This window comes from Camelus bactrianus, chromosome 9 (genome assembly GCF_048773025.1).
Source record: "Camelus bactrianus isolate YW-2024 breed Bactrian camel chromosome 9, ASM4877302v1, whole genome shotgun sequence".
NCBI lineage: Eukaryota > Metazoa > Chordata > Mammalia > Artiodactyla > Camelidae > Camelus > Camelus bactrianus.
This window is the reverse complement of record NC_133547.1, coordinates 31,829,096-31,847,309: the sequence shown is the minus strand read 5'-3', so window position 1 is coordinate 31,847,309 and position 18,214 is coordinate 31,829,096. Positions and strand designations below refer to the sequence as shown.

Genomic DNA, 18,214 nt, shown 5'->3' with positions numbered 1-18,214 from the left:
ATATTGTATAATTTATTTATAAGAAATATCTAGAATAGGCAAATTCAAAAAGACAGAAAATGGATTAGAGATTACTAGGGGTCGGGGGAAGAGGGAATCCTTTAGGAATCATACATAAATTATATATATATCTCCACCGGCTTGAGAGTAGAGTGGATGAAGGGCTGGATCAGGACCCAAGTTCGTCAGGTCAAGTGCCAAAACAGAGAGCACTCCGCTGAACTGGTCTTTTTTTAGGAACAAAGCGGGTGCTAAGAGCGAGACTGTACGTGGTTGTACACACCCCTCATCCCTAGTCTTCCTTCCCTCTGGGCTTTTCCTTCCAGCCCTGACTTCTCAGGCCTGCTGTCAGTGCTGTTTATTCAGTTTGTGGAGAGGAAAACAGAAGGTAGGTTCCTACACTTGGCCTAGTGGAGCCTCTTCCAGGTTTGCTGGCAGCGTTGGCCATGTTACTTACGAGGTGATTTTCTCTTTCTGCGTTCAGAGTGACTTTTGATTCTGATTCTTCATGTGTTTTGTATGCAGCAGCACTCTTGCGTTTTAGCAGAACTGTTCCTCTGTATCCTTTATGGTTTTTCCTTGTTTTGGTTTCCTTTTAAAATTATGTATAGAATTTTGTGTGTGTGTCAAGTGAAAGCCTTTATTAACCTTGACAAAAATTCCAGCCCCATTCCAGCACTTCCGTTCCCCCTTCCTCTCCTCTGTTTTTTCACAGCACTTATCATCTTGGAACATGCTGTATAATTTACATATTTATCATACTTAGTGTCCATCTCCATCCTCTAGGATACAAACTCTAGAGACTTGTAACTCTTACTTCACTGCTGTGTCCTGAGTGCCTGCCAGACTCTCAGAAAGTATTTGTTGAATGAGTAAAGATTTAGCATGGTGCTTGGGACACTGCAAGCACAATAAAGATTATTTGCTATCATAACCATACTTTTTCATTTTTCATTCTTTTTTGTCCCTCAAATTGTCTAAAAATAGGGTCTTCCCAAAGCAGATGATACTGAGAATAATCAAGATCTGCCTTAAACCTCTTTAGGAGGAAGAACCTAATTTTGGTTAGATCGATCACTGAGAAAAGATTTTAACATAAGTACTACCTTAATCTTCAAAAAAACTATAATCTATAGAAGACTGGCTATGAAGTAGCCCTTTAGATTATTCGCTCTACCAATTTAGTTGTTAAATCAAACAATTATACCCAATTATCCAAATCGGATGATAATTTGCTAAGATGAATCTCGTCTTTACCCACTTCTGTGGCTTCCATACACATTTTTATCTCTTTAAGGCTTGCTCTTTGTCATAAAAATAAATAATTCGAAGAGACTGTTCCTTCTGTTGTATAATAACCCCAAGACTGAGAGTAGGTGCTCTAGAGTAGGCACACATTTTAACTGATTTGTTATCATTTAGAAATTTAGAGAGAAAATTAATGATGATGGTAAGTGATTAAGTCTAATTTATCTCAGCCAATGCAGTAGACATAAATTCTCTCTAGTCAAAGTCCACATTTGTCAAGCTGACCTACCTTGTCTTATTTTCTGTGTGTATGTCAGAGGGATAGAAATAGGAGCAATTTGCTGAGCAGTAATGTAGTTAGTGATGTACTAAACAGGACTTACGATCCTCCTAATGACAGAAGATACAGGCTGCAAAAAAAAAGGGGGAGAAGGAGCTCTGCCTCTACCTTACGAAGAACTGGAAGAGCGATCCTGTGGCAGGGCGCACTCCTAGCAGTTGGTGACACAATCCAGGTCTGGTTGCAAGGTCAGCGACATGAGAAGACCATAAACCAGTCAGGTGTATTTCAGTAGACTCCTTATAGGAAACCTGGGAAATTTCTCCTCTCATTTTATATAGCAAAGACAATGGGGAAGATCCAGATGCTCACAAAACTAGTCTTATTTCAGTTATCTCAACAGAGTTAGGCACTGGCTACAAATCACTTATCACGATGGTTGAAAAGGATTCTGTTCAGTTACTTCGTATAGTCAACTGCTCTGATAAAAAATATTTCAAATGCACCGTCTTGACTTAATGTTTATCCATTTCTTCTAGAGAAAATATGCTATTGTGGTTAAATTAGAAAATAATAACATACATTGTGAACAATTAGCAGTTTTAAAAACAATGATAAGCAATGAACGTGAAGAATGGAGAACCAAGTAGGAAGTACCTTACAAAGAACCTTATATAGATAGGTAGAAAAATAGGCTTAAACTCCTTCTCACACTGTGGTGAAGGCTGTTCCTCAAAATTTCGACTCTAGGAACACTCCATTTCCTATCCTCCCTTCTCCCTTGCCTTTCGTTTTTGTGTCTTTTTCTCTCCAACAGATGTCAGAATAAGTTATTGCCACGTGTAAGTTACACTACTTCCAAGTCTGGTGCACAAAGCCCCCCAAAACGCACCTCCAGGTTCTTCTCTCCATCCCATGGGCAGGAAAGACAATACGATCTCAGATGGCATGCTTTTAAGATGGCATCACTGTTGTCAATCGGGATCCTCAAATGATATTCATTCATTCAACCAACATATACTGAGTACTTCATATGTGCTATGACTACACTGTTCTAATAATTTATAAATTTATATTATAAATTTATATTAATATTTATAAATTTATATTATAAATTTATACTAATTAATCAAAATAATGAAATATTTCAATATGCTTAATGACATGAGAAATAAGTGTGATATAATTTAAACTAAGAAATGCAAGACGCAAGGCTGTCTATACAGTGTAACTCTAATTTTGTTTCATGTTATAAGGATTGCATAGGCTCTCTCAAAACCCACTCCCTACAGCTGAGCTTCAAAATCTAAAAATGATCTATTTTATGTCCACCTATCGCTAGGGTCCAGGTGTCGTATGGATTCCTCTTTCATTCTTACATAGTGAGAGGGAGAGGGGGCGGTGCAAGGCCCCCAGTCAGGTTGCTGGGATGAATCAGGGCGGTAGCAGGGAAATGGTAGGGCCAGCAGTCACGAGGGAAGCTTCCCGGGCCAGCAGTCATGAGGAAAGCTTCCCTAATTTCTCAGTTTCCTGATTGTGGCAGACACAGCAGTCCTCTTGGTTCTGCCATGGTTTCATGCCATTTCTGAAAGCTTAGACTAGAGGCTGTTTTTTCAGTCCTCTAAAAATTCTGTGATCTTCCTAAGTTCTCTAGTAAAGTATTTTGTGCTTTAATTAGCTAAATGGTGTGTGCGTGTGTGTGTGTGTGTGCACGCGCACAGTTACTTCTGAATTCTTAGATTAAAGATTTCTTAAAAGAATGTGAGCCTAATCATAAATCTTTGGCACTTATTATTATTTTGATTATATACAAAAGACTTATTCTCCCTCAGTATGTTAACTCCAGATTTAATCTCTTAATTGTTTCAGAAATTTTTTTTTAACCATAGTGTAATCTTGTATCATTATTTTGATAACATGGAATTATTGAAAGTCTAACTTTGCTGAAAATGTTGTTACATACAATATGTATATTCACAACATTAACTACATTCCAAAAACATGTGACTAGATGCTTTTATGCTTTTAAGGTCTTTAACAAAAAGCATTAATACAAATTGTAAAATCCAAAGATGGGTTGGCATTGGCCCAGGGAAGTAAAAAATCAATTTAATACTCCAAATAATATTACTTTTTATTAAAATAACAATTATAATAAAAAATAATTTTGTTGTTTCCTAAAAAGAAAATAACATAGAAACCTTTCTAACCATAGACTTAGATATTTAGAGTTTTTATAATAAAATGTAATATTATTAAAAAGACATTTGTAATGCCTAGGTCATTTATGCTGTCAGTCTGAACTGAAAATGTACTGCCTTTCCTAGCACAATCATGGGCAGACTTCTTAATTAACATTAACATCACGTTAGTAAGATACTCGATTGGTATTTTAAAATGAGAAATACATGACAACATTTTCCTCTTGGAAACTGACTGGCTCTCAAAAAAGTAAATAATAGTAAAATAATAATAACAACAATAATAATGATAACCAACTCCTTTCAAGTAAGAAACAGTTCAAAAAACCTCTGAACTACCTCTGTTTTCATGCTTTCTACCATGAGTTTAAAAGAACTGATGTTTTAGGGGAAAAATGCTATAATTCATGATTATATAAAATGTTGTATAACTAGAGTTATATCTGTTCCATGTACCTTTATTAAAATAGTTTTGTCATTTGTTTAATCATCAAATAGGCATTGCTTGTCTACTTGGAACCTGTCATTTTTCCTGGTACAGGTTATACAGTGGGGAAGAAGACTGACTCATGGACCTGAAAGGCTAGAGGGTGAGACAAACAATAAACATGTAACAGGCAAATAAACATCTACTTGCAAACTCAGAAAATGCAGACACAGTGCTGCAACAGAAGGTAACAGTCAGGATCTACTCGGACAGGATTACCAGGAAGGGCTCTCAGGACAGACATCACCCTAGCCGAGACCTGAGGGCTGGACAGGGAGCCAACCATGCAAATATGCGGGGAAATCTCGCCAAGAGAAATGACCTTGGGGAGATCCTCAAGAATGAGTTAGTTTGGAGTGTTTGAAGAAATAAAATGTTGTTGTTAAACTATAACAACATATATGGCTCTTTATGTATATATAAATATATACATATAATATGGAATATTAAGTTATAATACAGGTAACCTATGGTGTAGTCTTCCCCAACTCCAAAAGGCTAAATGTATGAAGAATGTTTCTTTCTTCTTTGTGTATATGCTTACAGGATAGGCTAAATAATATTGCAGTTAAAATCAAAAGCAAAATCTCAGAGTTAACCCCTCACTACATCTCTTCCGGGTGTGTAGGAGAGGACCGTGCAGGGAGCCGAAGGCCTTGGTCATCTCCTTCACTTTAGAACCCAGGTGAAGGGAGAAAATCTCCAGGCAGAAAGTGGAGTGCATTGCATAACAGCTCTTAATACTTCCATAGAGAAGGACACACAGCACTTGTGTTCACGTTTCCTTGACCAACATAGATATGATCACAACTGACTCCACTTGCCCAAGGAGAATAGGAAATGTTTGGTGAACAGCACTGATAAGTCTGAATAATGGAGAGAGAAAGGGTGGCAGAAAGATTGATTCTGATCATGTCATCAGAAAGCTCACACTTCAGAATAAAACGAGTTTTTCCATTTAAGGAGAAATACATACAAGGGATGAATAAAAATTCTCAGTAATATAAATCTACAATCTTACATTATCAAATTATCTAATGGTCAGTAGTTTGATTGTGAACTTACTAACTTTGCTTCATTTTAATTCCTTCTTGAACTCTAAAACACCAGCAAATAAAGGCTGATACCACCTGGATAATATTGCCTTACTTATTTACTTTCTTTTTTTCTTTTTTTAATTGAAGGATAGTTGATTTACAAAGTTGTTCTAGTTTCTGGTGTACAGCATAGTGATTCAGTTATTCATATATATATTCTTTTTATATTCTTTTTTCATAGGTTATTACAAGATATGAATATACAGTTCTCTGTGCATAGTAGAACCTTGTTACCTGTTTTATACATAGTAGTGTGTATCTGTTAATCCCAAACTCCTGATTTATCCCTCCCTGCCCCTTTCCACTTTGGTAACCATAAGTTTGTTTTCTATGTCTGTGAGTCTCTTGCTGTTTGGTAAACGAGTTCATTTGTACTGTTTTTTTAGATTCCATATATAAGTGACATCATATGATATTTGTCTTTGTCTGACTTACTTCACTTAGTATGATAATCTCTAGGTCCATGATGTTACTATAAATGGTATTATCTCATTCTTCTTTTATGGCTAACTTACTTACTTTTAATTCACTTTCATTATGCTCTTTTGAGGGAAAACAATGTCATAATCCTTATGACACGTTTGTAATGATTAATTATCCAAATATTCTAAACATGTTTGTTATTACTGTAGCACAAATATTTTGCAATATATAACTATCTACCTTCAATGCAGTTTTATTTACTTCCTTTCATAAACCATTCCTTTGCGTTGATCAGAAATGCTTAGGAAAAGAAGAGTGACAGGTGACTTGGAGTGTTTGTGACGTACATCCTTTATTGCTCAACCAAGACCTGCCGCATCCAGACCCAGGAAACTAAAAGGAAAGACAGAAAGTGCATAAGACCAGAAGTAGTACCCTTGGGAAAGCACCACTTCAGGAAGAAAAAGTGTCCCCTTGGAGGCTTGAGGGTGATGCAAAAGAAGGAAGCAAGAGATGGAAGTTAAAGGGCCTGAACAAAGAAAGTCACAAAATCAGAAGATACATCATCCACCTCCCTAAGAGAAAAAAAATGAAGTCAATAACAGAAAATTAATGTTACCATATCAAAAGAAGGAAGTATTTTTGAACTTAGAAACCTAATAAGCCACCCAAACCTAACTCCTTTGTTGCACAAAACTTATTTCTGGTCTAAGAAAATCAAACACGATTAAAATTTTTCTAAAATATGATGTCAAACAACACTCATACCAAACTACTGTACAAAGAAAATTCAAAGTACCAATCAAAATATTTCAGTTTATATTCTCCTTGATGAAATGACAACAAAACAGAAAGAAAAATTAAATAACTTTGGATAAGAATACAGATTTTTAAAAGATTTTAAAATCATAATTTATAAACTTCAAAACAGAAATAGTCAAAAATTATAAAGTGAGAAAAAAGAAAAAGGAAGAGAGAAAACACACTACTTTATAGTCACACTCAAAAAAGCCAAAAAAAAAAAAAAGGTAGAGCTATGGATAGATCTCAGAAGATCACATCACTTCCTCTCAATTTACATTTTTTAGGGGAAGTATATGACATTGTGTATATATGTATATACGTGTGTGTGTGTGTGTATATATGTATGTCCACACACAAGCACATAGCTATAATGGTATAACTGATAATATAGGTAATATAGGTAAGGACATAATAGCTATAAAATAGGTAAAGTGTGATATTTGGTATAATAGCAGCAGAAAAAGTGCTGTGCAACTGACAGAGAGGAGGGAGTGACTGCTATAAACTTTTCAGAGGATGCTCAAGAACAGGGAGAGAAACTGTTTCATAGATGGGGTGAGGCTGGGGACATGCTTAAAGCGGGAGAAGGGCTTTCCCAGACATTATGGGAAAAGTGTTAGAGTCAGAAATAAATGAATAAACAAACAAACAAACAAGGCTTAGGGGCCTTTGGAAATTCTTGGGGGAATGCAGGACACATGTGTGACAGCAAATATCCATGACCTTACTGAAAAACATTTACTGAGCACTCATCATGGTGAGCCTTGACTGACATGCTGAGGATTTTTAAATTTTCCTTAGGAAACAAAGATACTGAAGGCTTAGAAACAGCTTGTCACAGTAATGTCATGGTCGTGCACGTGGCTCTGCGGCAGGTGAGGACCTGGTCTTAGTTCAACAGAAGATGTCACACCCTGCCTGTCCTGACGCTGTACACTTGACACGCCCAACTAAAGTATTTCTCACACCTATGGCAACATGGTTACTACCTTAAAAAGTCATTCACAACCAAAAGCCACAATTGTTCTTATTTTATACAATTACCCCTAATAATCTGACACCCCAAAGTTCTCCAGAGCAGTCACGTGGCTGACACACCGTAACAACGATGAAAGAATCAGCCCAAACTTTATCACACTAAATATCCAAATAAATGCTGAATAAAGGAATCAATTGTTTTCTGAGTAACCAGATGGTTAATCTTAGAGAGATTAATCATAGAGATAGGTAAACGGCTTAGTTATCCTTTTCTTTCCTTCCAGATGTTTGGATATAAAATCAGCTTAGTCCAAAGGTTTCTCCAGGCTCCTAGAACGTTCCTGACAAGCCTGGCAAAGATACTCCCTTGGTCTCAGACGTTTTTCCTTTTCATTCACAGGGATGAAGACAGTGTACTCCATCAATAATCATGACTTTATTGGAAGTAAATGTGATTTTCTGGGTCTTCTGGAAAGTACTGTACACTTAGTTGCTGTGTTTACATGATTCCAATTTGAAACCAACCTTTGAATGAATCTCCTTTGGCCGAACTGCTTTTAGTTTAGGCCTCATTTGATTTAGGTGAAAAAAAGAAAAACCATGCACTGGAAGATAGTGCAAATTTCCTGTGCACAAAAGCAGAGATACGGCCCCATTCCTCCTGAGGATTAAGTGATCATGTGCACAAACACTGGGTCAGACCAGAGACCCTTGGGTTACAGTCTCAACTATACCACATGAATTCATTTATTCACTCATTCATTCAATAAATATTTCTCGAGCTTCCTATGTGCAAAGCACTGCCCTAGATGTTGAAAAGAATAAGATGATATTGACCCCGGGGAGAGAATTTAACTTATTTGGTTCCAGCCTTCTCAAAACATTTCTCTGTTTGACTTCTGCAGTCATGAAATTATTTGAGGAACCAAGCAGGGAATGTGTGGAACCAGGATGAGAGAATGGAAATGGTGGTGAGGGTCTACGGTGTACTGGACACCTATGTCCCACCTAAAAGCATTCAGAGTCCATTTTTCAAAATAAAATATACTGGGGAAAAACCAGATTGTGGGCCTTATTTGAAGGGCCTCCAGTTTCCTACCCTTGAACTGTATGATTTCTAGGACATTCTCTGGTTCTCACCTCCCCGTCATACTTTAAAATGAACGAGTGGATAGATACACAAGTGAGTTTGTTTCCTTAGAGCTTAACTTCTGTTCAGTTTTCTAAGATGGCCCGAGTCAAATTCACATTTTTCACAGGAGTGCTTCCTTCTTCTTCTTCTTTTTTTTATTTTCATTACATCAATCTCTTTTATTTTTTTTTTTGACTGAAGTATAGTTGTTTTACAATACTGTGTCAGTTTCAGGTGTACAACAAAGGGATTCAGTTATACATATATGTATGTATCTATATTCTTTTTTCTATTCTTTTCCATTATACTTTATTACAGCATACTGAATACAGTTGCCCGTGCTATAGAGTACGATCTTGCTGTTTATCTACTTTAATTATGGTAGGACGCACCCATGCTCCCAGTTTATCTCTCCCCCTCTTTGGTAACCATAAGTTCGCTTTCTATGTCTATGAGTCTGTTTCTGGTTTGTAAATAAGTTCACTTATTCACATATCAACTCTTTTTAGCTTCCACAGATAAATTATGTCATATAATATTTGTCGTCTGACTTACTTCACTTAGTATGATAATCTCTAGGTCCATTCATGTTGCTGCAAATGGCATTATTTCATCGTTTTTTATTGCATCAATCTCTTTTTTTTAAACATTTTTTCATTGAGTTATAGTCATTTTACAACGTTGTGTCAAACTCCATGCAGTGCACAGTTTTTAGGAGTGCCTCCTGCTGAAGGTTTGTTCCATGGGAATGGGAAGCAGGCTTGGGGAAGGGATGGAAGCGGGAAGGAAAAAGCAGACTTGGCAGGTTTGCTGTAGGTGACTTTTCCACTTCCTCACTTAGCCTAAACCCAGAAGCACCTTTTGGGCCAAAATTCTTGTCTTAGATCTAAGATTTAGATTTGGTGCTAAAACAGATACGTTTTACAGCCTGTTGGTTACTAAGGCCAGCGTCTGGCACACGGTAGTGTTCAGTAAATAAGACTGTAAGTAGACACATAGCAATGTAGGTAAGAGCCTGTCTCATATGTCAGAACTTGGTTTGAAACAAGGTGCCACGTTTTACAGATGGGTGACCTTGAACAAGGTGTTCAGTCCCCATAAGACTTGGACCCTTCAGAGTACCTCCACATGGGGTTTCTGTAAGATGCAATGCGATGTGTCATGCATCCAGCTCAATACCTGGTACTTAGCAAGAACTAAAGAAATACTGGCTGTTTGGTCAGCATTCATGAAGGCACTGCTTATTTTTGGGAAACAAGTTTTCATTTATATTTTTGGAAATTGATAATATAAAACAAGAGCACATTATTGAATATGTTATAAAAATTACTCTAAAAGAAGGAAGGCTTCTGCATCACTATAAAAATTATTACCCATTGGATGGCTCTGTGAAGAGTTAAATTAATGCTTTATCTTTCATAAGCCTAGTGAAAACCAAAATGGCACAAGGATCAATAGGAAACTGTAAAAAAAAATTTTTTTTTCAGATGGAAAATCTACGTCTATAGTTCAGGCACATTTTACACATCAGTGAAAGTTCCAATCAATATTTTTGAAACTTGTTGGCTGGCATAGATTTTCTTTATAGTTGAAAAACTGTGAAATGTTTAAACAAGGGGACAGAAGTTGTGCTGGCATAAAAGCAAATAATAACATTCTAAAACTTTGTCACTAGCCGACGTTTGTAATCTCTGGTCTTATATGAATCTAGGGAAATGGATTTGGTTATTATATGTCCCATTTGCATGTATTCAGCATTCCCCTTCTATTCATTTCCTGAAAATCAAGAAAGGACATTTTATTTTTATGTGTGAAGGTTTACTTTAACCAACAAACAAGGATCATATTACCTCTTTAAAACATGAAGTTTATAAACAGCTCTTTAAAACATAAAATTCTGTACTTGCACAGTGTGCTTTTATTATCACCTCTGTTTTTTAAAACTTGGTTATGACAAAGCAAGACTGCAGTTCATGCCTTTAAGCAGAAGCTTAAGAGGACACTACGGGGCTGCTCACCCTCTCCTCCACCCACATCCACCCCAATTTCTGTGCTTCAGAGCAACTTCTTACATGAGTAGCATCTTTTCGACATGCTATTTACCTGAACCTTAAAAGTAAACACTGATAGTAAAAATAATTCCTCAACTCTTAAAAGGAAAAATCTTCTCAGGTATCATAAAGATAAGGAAAGACCTCATCTCACCCTGTATTTCATTTAACTTTATTCTGAGATGCTGCTTTTCACAGCAGAAAGCATTTCTCCATTGGCAGTATTCTAAGCAAATCACTTTATTTCAATTATATAAACCATAAATAAACAGAAGTAAAAGACATTAATGAGCACCAGTGCAACTGACTGACAATCATTAACTCTGATTTTACTTTACAGAAAAACCTCTCTCTGACTTTTGTTCCATTAAGACCATATCCTAATTATCGCAGTCTCATTCTGCCATTAATAACCTTATTTTCTTGGAAATAGTACTGATGGATGAGTTTTAAATCATACTTTCACAAGTAAGGCAGAGTACAATCAAGGAAGGGGTTCCCATGTATAGTTTTGTGGGAATATATGTGAAATGAATACATCCACATTTCCTAAATGGTCTTACAAATCAGACTTCAGCCAAACACAGTACTCCATTACAAGGGACAGGGGGAAAAATTGAATGTTGGAGTTCAAATTCTTATAATAATTAGAAGGGACATTTATTTCAAAATGTGGAAGTCTTGACAGTAGGAAAATGACAGAAATTCAGCTCCACAGTGAATTATAAATGTCAAATTACTGGTATGCATGTAAAAAAGTATGTAGCTATTATAAAGCAGACTCTGCATTCATGTGCGGTGCTTCTGCCTTTATCAGCTGCTTGTATTCCTCTAAGGTGTTCTGTCATTCACTGTCAAGTTTCCAGTGTAAGATTATAAGACATATGTCAGATCAGTGTCCAAAGCTTTCCAGGTTCCGGCCACACCGATGCAGTCTCATATTTTACACAATATTAAGTATATTAAATGGGAAAAGCTGCTTAGTTACTGGAAGTCAGTCACAGAGTGTACTCTAGCATGTGGTATCACCTACTCTGAGGAATGCAAAGTGCAGGGGAGGGGGGAGCAGCGTGCTTCTATATTGTGTGTGGACTCATGATGCTGTCAGCGTGTCAGCAGGATGAACAATGAAAAGGATGTTAACTAAATTTTGATGCGCAAGAACATGTGTTTAATTTGCAAGATGCTTTGTTTAATTAAAAGGTAAATACCGTTTACAATTCCTCTTGCAGACAAATTTAGAGCAGCAACAACACCTACAGAGTGTTCAAATTGCCGGCAGAATTTCTTGGATGCATTTGATCAATTAAAAGGGTACACATTTGGGGGGTAAATAATTATTTTTTCCATTTGTTTTCAAATAGAAATGGCTTTATTTTCTATAAACAGATTATTCCTAGAGTTTAATGCCTAGCTAAGTATGGATTTAAAGATATAAAAACTGTATTATTATATACTTAGTGTAGAGAAAATAAAGCTGGAGGCTAAAAGTTTCTCTTGTCAGTCAACTCCCACTTCAAAAGAGATGGTTTCCCTTCCTGCCTTTCTCCTTTTCAGTCCCTTTCCCCTTTCCTCCCTCTACCCCTCCCTTCCTCCTTCCTCCCTCCCTCCCTTCTGTCTTTCTTTCTACAGAGAGGAGGCTCCAAAAGCTGTTTCACAAAGACCTTTTCACCCCTCCAGAGAGATAACCTTAGTCACATCACTTGGGAACTCCAACATAATTGTTCCACAAGCTCACTTGGATCTTAAGGCAGATCAAAAAGATCTCAGGTCTCATGTTTTCCTTTATTTAAGATTTGCTGCTTTTTTTTTCAGTGATCCTAGAAGGGGAAATATGCTATTGCTTCTTTAGCAGGCCTGCGGGCAGAAAAAGTTGGAGATTCAGAGTTCTTTACTTCTAACTTCTAGTCTCAGTAATACAGGTAGCAGGGATAACAACGCAACCATTTTTTCTGCAATTCAACACTTCCTGTAGTTGCAGTTTGATCTTGGTTACGCTTGGAGGCAGGCAACAGATCAGGAGCTCTCTTGAGGATCCAGCCTAGTCATTTCTTTGGTTAATATTAACACGTGACATTCAGGCAACACAAAAGAGAAATTCTGGAGTTCCCCAACAGTTCTGAACACAGGGAATTGGATATGGGTGGCCTCAGCCACGGAACAGTCATCCAACAGTCTGCTTCAGCCAGTCCTGCCTATCACGGGCCTAGCATTCAGACAGCCCAAATGTGAAACAGCCAAACTACTATATTAGTAACTATTATACCATTCAACTATATTATTAACTAATTACAACTGATATATTATTGCTTCATTGGAACTGAGAACAAAATACAAATTAAACTGGCAGGAAAGAGCACAAAAACAATTTCAGTGGGTGAGTGCACTTTTCCCCCTTGCTTTACCAGATGAAACTCTCCTCTTCCTACCCCCTCCCCACCCCTGTAATGAACTCAAAGTTTGACTTTGTATATTTGTCAGAAGAAAACTTCATTTTATTACTAAGCCAAATACAGTAAAACTATGCAAAAAAAAAAAAAATTGCCCCTCACTAGTAGTAAATGTGGATTTGAGACAACTGGCCATTGGTCTTCATTGTTTAAATTCTGACGAGTGAAAACCCTTGCAGGGGTAGCAGCGGGGATGGGATTTTAGAAAGTTGCTGTATCTGAATCATTTATTTTTCATTTCGATGCCCAGTGTGTATTTTGTTTGTAATGGCCTGTTCTGTTTTCTAAAAAATGTTATTTTTGATGAATCTCACAATAATGAAACGGGATTTTACAGGATTGAACTGTTTTATGCTTTTCCCTGTCCAATTATTCCAGAGGGGAGTGGCTGGAGAAAGGGGCTAGTATATACCATATTCTAAAAGGGGAAAGTTGAGTTTATCACAAAAACCAACTACAGTAGACCCTGAGGCTTCTGCCTTAAACGCTCAAGCTAGTGCTCTCCTGGCCCTTTGGCTCACCTGTTAGGACAACCTAATAATACATTTGAAAATGTGCTGTTTTTAAAAACATGTGGTTGAATAATTTTCTCTTTGATCTCTTTATTATTTCTGTATCCCAGCTCCTGCGCAGGTCTATGTTTTCTCACAGGCATGTAATCCCAAATCACAAGCAGACTCTGGAAAAGAACTTCCCTTGACCCATGAATGGGCCACCTGAGAGGGTCCTACTTCTCCCGTTACAGTGAGCTATGTCCCCTCACCAACCTCCCGTCAATGATCGGCACTAAGAGTTCCCCCAAATTTCTTATACAGGAAATGTGGAAGAATATTAGCATGTTTTTGCTGCCTCAGACATTGTAAGACACTGAAGGTATTTTTTTGAGTATCTTTATAAAATGTCTTTTTAACCATTGTTAAGACTGGCATTTGATATTGTCCACCACTAGAATATGTTGCAACAAATTAAAGCCTTTTTCTGGATTGTTTTATTTGTCCTTTTGTTGAATTTCTAATGCTTAGGACAGTTGCCAAGTTTATGGCCATACCTAGTTGTTGAATGAGTGACAATCTCTGACCATGAAATAAAGAAACATGATGCTGTGGGAATGCACTTGCCTTAGAGGCTGACTACAGAAAACCTGGGTTCCACTTCTCACTCCTCCCCTAACTAGACGGTGACCTTGAGAATTCTGAATCATTTCTTAGGGCATCAATTCATCGATCATTAAAATTAAAAAAAAAATCAGACTAGATAAGATAATTTCAAAAAGCCCTTCAAGGCTGAAAAATCTGTGAAAGTGTTTACGGTACAAATTCACACAGACAAGCAAGTTCCATTACATAACCCAACAGTTCCAAACTCATACTGACCCTAAGGGTTTTAATGAGAAGAGCGAGAGAACTCCCAACTTGACATTAACCATCATATTCAGCTAAATTCAACTTTTGGAAAAATCACAGATCCCCAACTTGACAGGAGGCCATGTGGCCAAATAATTTGCACACAAATGACTGAGAAAGCTAAGCCATATGGGCTACCGTCCAATCAGTGACTTAAGGCAGTTCGTCTGGCTTTTTCTGGTACTTTGAGCCCTACTGCAAATGAAGGAGCCCTAAGACCATTTTACGAAGCACATTCTGCATCTGAACTAACTTTACAACACACAGTAAATCAGTTCTACGCAGTATATTTAAGTGCACGACAAGTGTGCTTTAAAATGTGGATGCCAGTCAAAACTCTCTTGCCAATTAATTTTATTTATACTTTTGTCATTAAAGTGACCACTCCAGAGATTTGTTTTGACTTTTTTTTACTGTAACCATTCACAGAACAAAGAAGGCACATATGAATGAAGATGAAAAGCACCAAAACCTTGTGAGTGTTAAACTCCTTTATGAAACAAAAACTAGCAGAAATGTGAAGTGGAATGACTTTCCTAGGGTAGGGTAGAATGGGTCTTGGGGGTTGGAGAGGACTAAAATTGTACTGAGACAGGCCTTTCAGATATCTTTTTAACTGCTTTAACTGCTTTTCAAGTAAAGCTGATGTAGTTATTTTAGTCTTTTGCCATTTTTATGTCATTTAATTCACCACTGAGAATAGCACAATTTCTACATTTGCATCCTTTCAGTATAAAAAGGTATTCACAATTAAAGTGAAAGAAAGCTTCCTTACTGAGAAATATGTACTTTGAACTGTTAATGATTAACTGTTTAGCATTTTGAGAAAAATCAAGGATCTTTCTGTGTTTGGACAGTGTAGTTAAGAAAAGCTGGAATCAGAAAATCTGGTTTTACGGCCTGGCTGTGCACTTTGCTGTGGTGGCTAAGTCCATTCATTTTCTCAGTTTCCTCATCTGTGAAATGGGGATGGGGAATTGATAACGAGCATTTTATGGAACAAATACTCCCATTTCATCAAATGTTTTCTTCCCAGAAAAGATGATCTTTTCTTTTTTTTCTATGAAAGGCTAAAACTCAGACCTAAAGTATTTGTTTTTTACCAGCCTGAATTCAATACAATAAGCATGATTTCTCAAGATATCCTTCCTACCACCTCCTTTTCAGATCCTCTCTTCTGATTACGACCTGTTGTCTCTTTAATCAAGTAAATAAACCTTTCTAAGCTTTACTCTCCTGACCTGTAAAACGAGAAACTATAATAGTACCTTATCGATGGGACTTCAGTGAGAACTAAATGAGATAATGAAGGTAAAGCCTGCAGCCTCGCACCTGGCAGTGAGTAAACATGTATTAGTTTTTATTATTATAATTGTTATCTTTATCTTCTGGAGCTCTTCCCCTCCATGACCTGCTCAGATCCCCTGGATTGCTGGATCTCAGTGAGAGGTCCCAGTTCCCACTCCATATCAGCTTTCTTTCTTTCCCTATTAGTGGGTCAAATTGTCCGTCATCCATCTGAATATAACAAATAAGAAAACAGACACCATTTTAAAAGATACTCTCCGCGATCTTGCCTACTATAAACTAGTCTCAGAGACAGTCAAAATTCTTTACTCTCTTCCTCGAAGAGTGTGTGAAGAAAGTAGAAGCAAATAGTACCGATCTTGTACTGGGGCCATACTTACTACGTGCTTAAACTTACAAACAAAAAAAAAATTCTTTTTGTTGTTGTTAAACTATGCTCCTTCTCCAAAGACAGTAAACATTCAGAGGCAATAGACACTACTGAAAGTCATAATAACAAGCCATTATGCCCATCTTTAACTCAAGGTTGCCTGAATAAACCTGCCACTCAAAGCATATAGCCAATTTCAAGGGTAAACTAATTTCAAAATACCATAGAGAACTAAGTCATTAATTGTCTGGATAAGTAAAACAAACCCTTTCTCAATTCTCCAGTCAGGAATGGACACCAGAAACCCCTCAGAAATGGCTGGATCTCTCTCCTCCTGCTCAGTAGTAGGATGAAAACTTTTCCGCCCATACTAGGACTTGAGACCGAGAATAAGACTCAGGTCCAGGTATGGGAGGGAGGGTTCAACTAAGGGCAATCTTTCTTCCACTTTCCTCCTCTTTTTAATCCACACAACTACTGGTGTTGCCTACAACCTGAAATATCAGTAAACATTTCCCCCAACAGCTAATGAAATGCTTCCAGAAACCTGCGCATCAGTAGCCCTCTTCCGGACTGGTAAGTGCGGGTTAGGTTGAGTGGTGTGTGTGTGTGTGTGTGTGTGTGTGTGTGTGTGTGCGCGCGCGCGCGCGCGTGCGCGCGTGTTGATCTTGATGCTTGCAAAACGTGCTTTCAAAAGCAGCCATGATTTATTTGGGGGGTTTACCCCTTTGTCTCCCCCAGATCTCAGCCCGGAGGACCACAGGAGAGTCAGAGAGGGGCTTGGGAGAGGCTGGACTCACACTTACCTCTGAGCAGTAGACGAGGTGAGAGTGGATTTTGGCGCTCTGTTTGTTTGGTTTTGTTTTCTGTTTCTTTCAACGCGCCCCCGACGACGGGGGCGCGGCAGGGTCGCGGCGGGTCGGGCCGGGGCGGGGCCGCGGGGCGGCGGGAAGCGGGAGCCGGTCGCCGCGCCTGCCGCGTCCGGCCAGCAGGGGGCCCCTTCGCCCTGCCTAAAGCCGCGCCGCCGCCTCGGCCGGCTCGGCCCGCGTTGCCGGGACCCGGGAAGCGCGGGGCATCTGGAGAGAGGAGGCAGGCGAGGGCTTGACAGGGACCAAGCGGGGCGAGCCCCACAGTGGGCTTCCCCGAAAGCCCGCCTTCCTGGGGCTGCTCTCGGCTGGGCCCATTCGGGAGGAGCCAAGCGTTTTCAGGAGCAGGCTCCGCGCCCCCGCCTTCCTCGGGCTCCTGAGCGCCGCGGCGCCGTCCCGCTCCGGCCTGTGCGGCCCGGGGCGCCGTGGGCCGGGGCGGCCTCCCGGCGAGCGTGTGCGCGGGCGGGCGACGTCGCCGGCCGGGCCGCGGGGCCCGAGGGGGAGCCAGGCGGCGGGGCTGCGGCGACTCCCCGCTCCCGCGCCCCCGCGCCGCCCGCACCCCGTGCTCCCGGGGCGGCGGCACGCAGGCCGACTTGGCCCAAGAGGCAGCGGCTTGTCTGTCGTCGTCCCGTGCGACCACGCCTTTGCTGTGGCTTCCTGTCCTCGGTCTGAGCGCCCGGGTGGAGGCTGAGTTTTCGCTCCCTTCCTCCCCCCGAGGAGGCCCGGGTCCGAGCCGGCTCTGGCGGGCCGCAGCTGCCGAAACTACAGGGGGTGTGGACAAAGCGGCGTCCGGGGAGAGCGAGCCGAGCCCTGGCCCGGGGCGGCTGGCCTTCCGCGGCGACGGCGCACTGGGCCTGGCGCCCCGCGCGCTGCCCTTCGCCGGGCGACAGTTCCGCCCCGGGCCCGCCCGCGAGAACTGGCCTCCGGCGGTCTCCGGGACCCTCCCTCCGAACGGCGCGAGCGCCGGCAGCTGCCCTTTGCTGGCCTCGGGCTAGGTTAGGAAGCTACTGCGTCCTTCCGAGGGGTCTCTCAGACCCACGTTGTTCTGATCTGCTGTAGTGCTGATGGCCTTCAAAGTGTGTAAAGTTACTGCCTGAGACACCCTCTCCCCAAATG

The 18,214-nt window shown here is 39.8% G+C and overlaps 1 protein-coding gene across 1 annotated transcript in view; it reads right to left on the bottom strand.

The window, feature by feature from the left end:
* LOC123615483 (uncharacterized) overlaps positions 1–18,214 on the bottom strand; it is a 271,904-nt gene that overhangs the window by 253,495 nt on the left and 195 nt on the right. The window contains exon 2 of the mRNA XM_074371193.1: positions 17,039–18,089. Within this exon, the coding sequence (XP_074227294.1) occupies positions 17,039–18,089 (1,051 nt within the window). The remainder of the gene's footprint in view (positions 1–17,038; positions 18,090–18,214) is intronic.